The sequence below is a fragment of the Sceloporus undulatus genome, chromosome 2 (genome assembly GCF_019175285.1).
Source record: "Sceloporus undulatus isolate JIND9_A2432 ecotype Alabama chromosome 2, SceUnd_v1.1, whole genome shotgun sequence".
Lineage (NCBI taxonomy): Eukaryota > Metazoa > Chordata > Lepidosauria > Squamata > Phrynosomatidae > Sceloporus > Sceloporus undulatus.
This window is the reverse complement of record NC_056523.1, coordinates 140,639,863-140,650,147: the sequence shown is the minus strand read 5'-3', so window position 1 is coordinate 140,650,147 and position 10,285 is coordinate 140,639,863. Positions and strand designations below refer to the sequence as shown.

The 10,285-nt window shown below is 44.4% G+C and overlaps 1 protein-coding gene across 1 annotated transcript in view; it reads left to right on the top strand.

Annotated features, from left to right (window-relative positions):
* The first annotated feature begins 883 nt into the window (after positions 1-883).
* Positions 884-10,285, top strand: part of SLC9A3R1 (SLC9A3 regulator 1) — a 72,154-nt gene continuing 62,752 nt past the window's right edge. The window contains exon 1 of the mRNA XM_042449968.1: positions 884-1,494. Coding sequence (XP_042305902.1) covers positions 997-1,494 — 498 coding nt within the window. The 5' untranslated portion in view covers positions 884-996. The remainder of the gene's footprint in view (positions 1,495-10,285) is intronic.

Here is a 10,285-nt window from a genome sequence, read left to right as displayed (position 1 = left end):
AGTGTAGTGGAGTCTTCTTCCTTGGAGGTCATCAAACGGAGGCTGGATGGCCATCTGTTGGGGATGCTTTGATCTGGATTTTCTGCATGGCAGAATGGGGTTGGACTGGATGGCCCTTGTTGTCTCTTCGATTCTATGATTCTATGATTCAGCCCTAAAGGCTCTCAGAGCAGCTTACAATTATTATTATTTTTAATTAGACGGTTCCCTGCCCTTGGGCTTACAATCTAAAAAGACACGAGAGAAAAGGAGAAGGGAATGGTGGTTAACAACAATTAACAACAGTTAACAACAATCCCGAGGGAACACTTGTTTCCTACAACTAGGGGTAGAAAAGGGCGACGATTAGTGCATTGAAACTGAAAAAAGCAGAATGCAAATTAAGAATATTATTATGCAAGTTAAATTAAATATTAATTAATTAAATATTAATATGTGAATATGAGGGCCTGGGATGTGGCAACCCTACTCCAGCCTCCCCGAGGAGGAAGCATCCACACCTACATTTTATTTTACATTAAAAACATTTTTTTTAAAATCTGTGAGCCGCCTTGGGTCCCTCCTGGGAGAAAGGCGGCATACAACCGCAATAGAACAAATGATTAAAATACAGCCCCGGAGACTGTTGCCACTTTCCAGCTCCGCCCCAACTTCCTGGGTGGGCGCGAGAGAGAACCTTTCCTTGGCCTCGAAACAGCCAATCAGGGACGAGGGGCGGCCTTGTTCTGGTTCTCCGATTTGCATATCCCCGCCTCCACTCTGCGTTCTATTCTTTGAAAGTGGGCGGGCTCGGAACGCCTGGCTCCTCCCCTCCGCGGCTCTGATTGGTGCCATTGAGCCCGCCCCTGGGATAAAAATGTTAATGACAGGGCTTTGGAACGCTCAGAGTGCGAAGGGAGAGCGGCGATTGGTTGAGACGCAGCAGCGGCGTCCACTTGCCCGCACCTGCTGCCGCTGCCGCTGTTTTCCCGCGGAGTTTCCCTGCGAGGAAGAGCCATGGAGAACTCGGGAGGGAGCCCTCCTTCTCCTCCTCCTCCGCAGCCGCCGTCCTCGCTCCTTCCCCGGCTGTGCTGCCCGGAGAAGGGCCCCAACGGCTACGGCTTCCACCTGCACGGCGAGAAGGGGAAAGTGGGCCAGTTCATCCGGCTGGTGGAGCCCGAGTCCCCCGCCGAGAAGTCCGGGCTGCGAGCCGGCGACCGCTTGGTGGAGGTGAACGGCGAGAACGTGGAGAAGGAGAGCCACCAGCAGGTGGTCAACCGCATCCGGGGCTCCCCGGGCTCCGTCCGGCTCCTGGTGGTGGACGCCCAGACCGACCAGCGCCTCCAGGAACTGGGGCTCCGGTGCACCGAGGAGCTCCTCCGGGGGATGCCCCAAGAAGAGCCTCAGCAGCAGGACCAAGAAGAGAAGCAGCAGGAGGAGGAGAAGGGGAAGGAGGCAGAGGAGGCTGAGCCCAAGGAGCCCCAAGCGGAGGAAGCCAACCACGCGGCCCCGCTGGTAAAGAAAGAGCTAGGGCTGCAGCCACACGGCAGAAATAACCCGGTTTGGCACCGCTTTAACTCTTTGCTTCGCTCTGGGCCCCACAACAACCTCCAACTCCCAGAATTCCATAGCCTTGAGTCAGGCAAAGAGCTAAAGCGGTGCCAAACCGGGGGAAGAGAGGCCAGGTTTCTTTGGGCTTCTCTCTCTCTCTCTCTCTTGTGGCTCATTATGAAATGTGACCTCCTTCTCGAGCGCTTGGGGCGCTTCCGTTGGCTCTCTGTGAGTGAGCTGCATGCAAGGAGAGAGAGAGAGAGAGAGGCAGCTGGGCTCTTGGAAAACTCAGACTCCTCGAGTTGGAAGAGACCCCAAGGGCCCTCCAGTCCAACCCCATTCTGCCATGCAGGAACTCTCAATCAAAACGCCCCCTCCAGCCTCTTTGCCTTGCCAGGGGTACTGAGGGTGCCCTTGCCCTGGGGGCTGCTCCAAAAGATGATGATGATGATGATGATGATGATGATGATGATGATGATGATAATAGGCTCTGGCTGGGTAAGAAGGACTAGGCTTAGGGAGGCTGGGGTTGGGAGCAGAGCTAGGTTTAGGGAGGGTGTTGTAGCAGGGTTACCGAGGCAGGTGGCTGAGTGGGGAGGGTGTTGTATTAGGCCTATGGGTAGGAAGTACCAGGCCTAGGGACGGTGAGTGTAATAGGGTTAGGGAGTATGTTGTAGTAGGCTTACGGTGAGTGGATGGGTAGGGAAGACAGTGTAGTAGACTTAGGGTGGGTAGGGAGGATGTTGTAATAGACTTTCGGATGGTGGGTGGACAAAGAGGATGTTGTGCTTGGGTGGGTGGGTGGTTAGGAAGGACTAGGCTTAGGGATGGTGGGTGTAATAGGGTTAGGAAGGATGTTGTAGGAGGCTTAGGGTGAGTGGGTGGGTAGGAAAGACCGTGCAGTAGGCTTAGGGTGGGTGGGTAGGGAGGACATACCAAGGTTAAGGAGGATGTTGTAGTAGGTTTAGGGGTGGTGGGTGGGTAAGGAGGGTGCTATACTAGGCTTAGGGTGGGTGGTTTGGTAGGAAGTACTCGGCTCAGGGATGGTGGGTGGGTAGTGAGGGTGTAAAAGGGTTAGGGAGTATGTTGTATTAGGCTTAGGGTGCATGAGACAGGAAGATGGTGTAGGCTTAGGGAGGATGGTTAGGATGTAGTAGGCTTAGAGTAGGTAGGTAGGTAAGGAGGATGTTGTACTAGGCTTAGGGTGGGTAGTTGGGTAGGAAGTACTAGGCTTAGGGAGGATGGGCAGGTGGGTACTGATGTTGTAATACACTTAAGGAGTATGATGTAGTAGGGTGGGTGGGTAGGGAAGATGGTGTAGAGTGGGTGGGTAGGATGTACTAGACCTAAGGTGGGTGGGTAGGGAGAATGTACTAGGGTTGGGGGAATGTTGTAGTAAGCTTAGGGTGGGTAGGGAAGATGTTGTTTTAGGGTTAGGGAGAATGTTGTATTATGTTTAGGGTGGGTGGGTGGGCAGGATGTCCTGGCATGAAATCACTTCAGTGGAAAGAACCTCTGGTGAATTCAGTACTTTTCGACTCCATTTTCTGGGATACACTTGAGTTCAGACAGGACTCCTCTGCAGCTCTGCTGGGACAGCAGGAAAGGCTTTCTTGACAGCAACCATACTCTTATTCCAATATAATTAACAAGATAACGTAAAGATATCCAGTGCCTCTGAATAGACCAGCTCTTGGTGGATTTTGGGTACTGTCTTCCACTTAAACCCCCCCCCCATGCATTACAATACGACCTTGCACTTGAGAAATAAATCCCACTCAGCCTGGAGGTGCTTAGTTTTAGGTATATGGGCATAGGATTATGGGCTTAACTGCAGTAGTGCTATGCAGCTGGCAGCTTGTTTCTCCCGTTCTGAACCTTAAGGGTAGAAAGCGATTGCAATACGGCAGACTGACTCAACTAATTGGCTGCTAACTATGCCCTTGAAATCTAGCATTTAAAATCTAACTGGTGAATTTTTTCAGTTATGTCAGTAAAGTAAGAGCCAGTGGGATGTAGCGGCCTGTTGGACTATGACACCGAAGGCTGGGGTTCAAATCCCCACTTAGCCATGGAAACCCACTGGGTGACGTTGGCCAAGTCATGTTCTGCTTTGAGCTCCAGTTGGTGCAGGGACCTATAAAAAAAAGCTAGGATTGGAACAAAAGCACTCCTGTGTGCCAAATGCTTAATTTCTTATTACTTCTTGGATTCTGGATTTCTTTCCCATAGTTTCTCACTTATAATCTTGTTTGTTTTCACTGGAGTATTAGCTACTGAGAAATGGGCAAGCTTCTGATGACTGCAGCTCAGATTTCCTTAAGCTTTTTCTTTTGTGTCTGCCCTATGGAGAAAGTCAGCGATGAGGGCTAGCACAGAACAGTAAGCCAACTTGTGGCCTGCTGAATGCTACCTTGCTGTGACCAAATCTACCCACGCAAGCCAACTGTGGTTGGTGAGCCAGCCATAAAGTATGATTAGAAGTTACCATTTGTTAGCTTGCAAACTCTGGCATGTTTAGTCCATGGCTTATTGTTATGATTGAGCTCAAAATCATGTTTCTCCAGCTGTCCACCCTGTGATAGAAGCTGACAAAAGGAGCATGAGAGAAACAGACCAGGAATCGGGAAGACAAACTGTGGTTTTGTCATCTGTAAGTCAGTTCATGTCATTGTTAATGTGACTGAGCTTAGGGATGAGCATTTTGTGGTCTTCCAGATGTTGTTGAGTTGCATCTCCCATTTTCCAGTGAACATCATCTGAAAAGCTACACATTCCCAGGCCTTTACTTAATGTGATCCATTGGCTTTGAGAAATAGATCTGGATCTGAGAAACCAATAGGCACTAAGATTACATTCCTGCCTAAATAAATTCGGTAGGGAGTCAGCTCCTTTGAACATAATGGGGAGTTACTTTTAACTAAACATGCACATTAACATTTAGCACTTATTAATAAAAAATATTTATGATTTATTTTGTTCCTCAAGCTCCTCTCTAAGAGATACACCACATTAACAACTACAGTGCATCAACATAACCAAATTTCAGAAGGCAAGGCCATCATTAAAACCAGCTTGAGAGTGAATATGGAAAGGGAAATGTAGGGTATGTACACTTACACACAGAAGGTCTCCAAACTGAGTAACACAAAAAGACTACCCAGGAAAGTCAGGCTCCTGTGTGAATGCTTGCTTAACAATACTACAAAAACTTACTAAACTATAAATTGCATGAGTCTATTACAATAATACAATTTTACGTGTCCAGTGGAATAACGCAACTATATAAACTATCTAGAAAATGATCATACAGTAAAAACATTTTGTAAAGTAACCATAATATGAGGTATCCCATCTCTATAACTTAACAAATCATCAAGGGATTTTTACTGTATGATCATTTTTGAGACAGTGGATACTGGAAGCCATCAAAAGCCCATAGTAAAAGACTTTTCTTTTACTTCTTGTCTAATGTTAGTCAAATACGAAGACAAACTGATTTGCATAGGGAGTTCCAAAGTGTAGGTGTTGCTGTACAAAAGGTCTTGTTTGGTGCTCTCACCCACCTAATCTTTCTCTCTGGATTTTTGAAGAGGATGTTATATCCAGGAGAGAGAGTGAAAGCGTTTTTACCCGAGATAACCAAAACATTACTCCGAGACATGTTTTTGTTTTATGCCCATGTAGCCCTTTTAAGGGTGCATCTTCACTATGGAAATAATGCAGTTTGACATCATTTTAAGTGCTGTATCGCCATCCTATGAAATTCTGGAATTTTTAATTTTACAACTAAACTACAACTACACCTCTGCTAAAGAGTGTTGGTGCTTCACAAAACTACAAGTCCTAGGACTCTGTAGAAAGGATGCTTGGCAGTTAAAATGGTGTCAAACACTATAGATGCATGCTAGTCTGTGATTGTTTGTTTTTGTTCTTTAGCTGCACAGAGTGACTTCCTCTGTCGGTGGAAGTGTGCATCCTGCTATGTGCTGTAGGAGGTGGAAGCCACATTCTTTAATCTAATGAAGGCTGGGAATTGTTATCCAAAAAGTAACCATTCAAAAAAGTAATCTGTTGGAAAGGAGCCATATAAACACTTAAATATTTATTACACCCTGCCTTTTTTAAAAATGTATGAATCCTCCAACAATGGCTTATACAAAAGCTCATGCTAAAATAAAAAGCATTTAGTGTTAAAGATGCTGCTACATTCCTTTTGTTCCTCCCCCCCTTCATCCTTTCAATAAAAGAGTTTCCAGAAACATATGGAGGCTATTGAACAATATTTCAAAGGAGACACAATCAAGTGAGCATAAACGCTAAAAAGTAATCAATTATACTCTGTTTGACAATTCTCCAGGTCCCAGCCCTTTTATTGCAAGGGCTTTTTGTTTTTTGCCTGAGTCTTGGTTGGGAATGCTAGTCTGAGGAATGCTAGACTGTGGGGATGCTAGTTTGAAGAGAACTTTGCAGCTCAGTCTTGTGTGGAAATGTTTGTTGGACTGGAGAATTTACACAACTCATCTCCTACCAGTTATCCTTGAGATCGGCACACTCCTGGAAGTAGACTGGCCTAGAGTAATTGAATAAATACATCAATACAACTTGGTTTATAGCAAGGTAAACTGCAGCAGACATCACTCAAAACCATTGTGCCTGAGATTATAGGAGGCATGTGGGAGAAGGGTAGAAGTACATACTTGTTAGTCTGAATCTTTTTGGTAGTCCCCACTAAAGGAGACCCATTGATAACAGTGACCCTAGCATCATCTTCTCCATAAATATAACTAATCCTTATAACAAAATGACAACATCACACATATACTAATGGCCATCACAATAACATTAATAATAATAATAATAATAATAATAATAATAATAGTATTTATTTATATCCTGCCTCTTCCGTTTTGAGGATCGAGGTGGGTAACAGCAAAGTTTATACAATATACAACAATAAAAACAACAAGCCCTACAAGACCCCAGCCCAACCCTCCCTCCCAAGTATAAAATTAAACAATAAAACTGTTAAAAATACATAACAATATGACAAAGTTACTAGACAAACCACAAATAAGAAAAATAATAAAAGGAGGGGGATTCAGTTGGTTCTGGATATTATCAATTGGGGAAGGCCTGCCGGAAGAGAAAGGTTTTTGTCGCCTATTTGAAAGCCTCAAGTGAGGATAATTGGCGAATCTCTTCCGGCAGGTCATTCCACGTTTTTGGAGCGGTGACAGAGAAGGACCTCTGGGAGGTCACCGCCAGTCTGGTCTTTCTAGATTGTAAAAGGTTTTTCCTGGAGGATTGGAGTGTACGGGAAGGATTGTATGGGAGGAGGCATTCCTTCAAGTAGACTGGACCCAGGTCATGTAGGGCTTTATAGGTGATAACCAACACCTTGTACTGTGCCCGGAAGCTAATAGGCAGCCAATGTAGTGATTTTAAAATAGGTGTAATATGGTTGAACTTGGATTTTCCGGCGATCAGTCTGGCTGCCATGTTTTGTATCAATTGAAGCTTCTGGACGTGGCACAAAGGTTGCCCCATGTAGAGCGCACTGCAGAAGTCAAGAGAGAGGTTACTAGAGCATGTATGACCATTTCTAGGTCCCACTGCTCCAGGTAGGGGCTCAACTGGCGTATCAGCCGGAGCTGATAACAGGCACTCCTGGCTGTTGCATCAATCTGAGAAGACAGCTGAAGCAACGAATCCAAGAGCACTCCAAGCTGCGGGCACAGTCTTTCAGGGGAAGTGTGACCCCATCTAGAACTAGCAAACTTATCTCCATACCCAGATTGAGGTTACCTATCACGAGTACCTCCGTTTTATTTGGATTCAGCTTAAGTCTATTTTCCCTCATCCAGTCCATTACCGACCTCAGGCAGTCATTCAGGAAGGAGATTCCCTCCTTGGTCATTGAAACAATCCGAGACATAGAGAAATAGATTTGGGTGTCATCAGCGTACCGATAACACCCCGCCCCATGTCTCCGGATGATCTCACCCAGCGGCTTCATATGGAAGGGAGGTCCATTAGTATTTCAGGATTGATGGGAGTTGCAGTGCAAAAACATCTGATGGGCCACAAGTTGCCCATCCTTGGAGTCAGTGGTAGTAAAGGTGGTGCATGGTGAAGAAACCAAAGGTTCAAAAAAGTTAGGATGGGGGAGAAGATTGCAATTTAGATTTAATCTCAAAACGGAGATTGGAAGATAAATGAATTGTATCCACAAGTGCTGCAGATGTCAGAAGGCAAAGGAAAAATAACTGATCTCAATTTGTTTTTTTAAACAAAAACATAAAGGCTGGCATTATTTAGCTCGCCCTCTTTCGGGAGAAAACACAGAATTTACATTTAGCTATTGGCTGCAATGCCAAATAGTTCCTGTATCATTTATCTCTTGTAACAGGAAGCTAACTCTTAAAGGACCATCTCTGAAACTAACTAAAAGAAAGAAGCTGGTAACATGAGCTTTCATAAACTTTTGTAGACTTGAATTCTACCACCTCTTAAGGAGTGGTATTTAAGAGTGATTCTTAAGAGATAAGTCAGCAAAGTAATCAAGAAAAAGCTAATTGCATAACATTTACGTTTTTCTAGGGAAAATAAACAGATAGTTAGGCTGGCATGATAAATGGCTGGCAGTAGAATTATGAACTGCTGTGGAATTGGCTAGTTGTCATCAAGTTTTCTGTGGCTGCCCAGCCATGGCTTGGTGCTCCATGAATGAGCACTCTGTGCACTCATGTCCATCTCCTGGCATGCACTCTTGAGCTACCTCCCCTGCTCCTTCTGATTTACCAGTAAACTATAGTTTATCTAGTTCAGCTGAACTATGATTTCCCACTAAATAGGAACGTAGGACAGGTAGTAAGGTGTATGAACATCGTGCTTGGTTATGTGATACCAAACCATTTTTTCCTAGTTGTTTTATTGTGAGATACACTGGACCCAGTTCTTGGCAAATGGTATAAATATATAAAACTAGTATCTAGCTTTGCATAGGTTGGAATAGTCTTTAGCTGGATACACATAAGTATCCAGAGTTACACAACTCTCACACTTGGGCACAGTGTGCTTGCCTTGCCTGACAGACAGGCATCTCTAGGCATGCCTGTGATGTCCTGCCAGGACTATTTGAATCTCCCCCTGCACTTTCTTTCGTGTTGGTTCAGGCCATAGAATATTTTAGTGTAGGAAAATTCATTGTATTAGTTGTGGGAGGAGCTGTATGATCCCCTGCATTTTTCCAGGTTTGGTTTGCCCTTTCCCAGCATGCTCTGCTTTAGCTAGAGGCTTTTTAGTTTGGAGCAGTCTTGGCTGTGAGCTGACAGAGAGCTGTCTTTTGGTGGCAAACAGGCCCAGACAGCTGGAAAGGGCATTTCTTACACCACTTAGCCATTTTAGTTACCAGCAGCAAGTGAATAAAGGAATTCAGGAGCTGAAAGACCCTGCACCAGCTCCATTGAGAGAGGAGAGCAAACCAAGATCAGACCCAGAAAGATGACACCCTGAAGATTGCTGAAACTGTAAAATATCTTTTATCTAGAGCTGGGGAGGAGAAAACTCTTTATTTTTGTTCTTTAAATTAAACTTTCCCCTTTTTGAACTTTACACTCAGCTTCAGAGCCTTTTTGGGTAGCAGAGTTTGATCTCACCAGGGTACTGGCGTTGCACACGCAAATCTGCCACTACCTTTAGTTGGGTGTGTCTTCACAATGCCCATTCCATATTGCCCTTCTACAGCCCAAGGTCTGGCCATTCTGTGCTTGGACAAATGCCACCTGACTTCAAATGATATGGACTGGAAGCCTGTGTGTTTGTTAGGAAAGTCTGCAACTTAGTGACTAAAAAGGATAGTCACTAGCTTGATGATTACTTAATGTTGGTTAATATATTGTCGGTAAACCAAATAACCCTGAAATTCATATCTCTGGTGTATGCATATAAAATATGAGAGGCCTAGATGTTTTAAACATCCCTCTAAACTGCAGATCCAGAGATTCCAGAGAATGTTGTCACGGCAGTTGAAGTGAAATCATAGCACTATAATTGTTTAGTGTTAAAGCGCCGCACTCTTGGAGCAGAGGCACTTTGTTGTTTTTTATGTAGATAAAAATAGTTTTGGCACTGCTTCTGAACAAGAGTTACTATCTATTCAGAAATTTTTATAGCGCTGAGAATCTAAACTGGTAATTGATGTGTATTGTCCTGCACTTGTTTATAATGCCCCAATTGGCATTGGTCAACCACATCTGTAAGACAGCCCTAGGAACCATCTTCATTTAGTCAAGCAACAGAAGTATAATGAGCAGCCTCACAGGGTAATAATGAACAGTATACTGCAGGCATATATTAGCCGTAAATATTTGTACTTGCTAGTCAAATGAAGATGTTGATTTTTGTTCAATGACAGGGGACCACTCTTCTAAATATTTTGAGGTAATAGGGTGTTTGAACTTACGCTGTTTAGGAATGAATGACTTTGGCTGCTTTTCACTAATAAATCTGTCTTCCTAAAGATGAACTGCTTTCAAAAGAAAGCTGGAAGAAGGAATCATTGAAAGCAATTTATCTCAGTGGTTCTTCATTCCTCCGCTTAGGAACAAGAGAGGAAATTACAATTTTTACTGAAATTTTGCAGAGAAAATCTGTGATAGTTGCCTTCAGTTGGAAATGACTTTAACAAGAATACAAATTGGAAGATTAATGACTGGGCTTGGAAGCTGGAACAGAAATATGTATACGACTA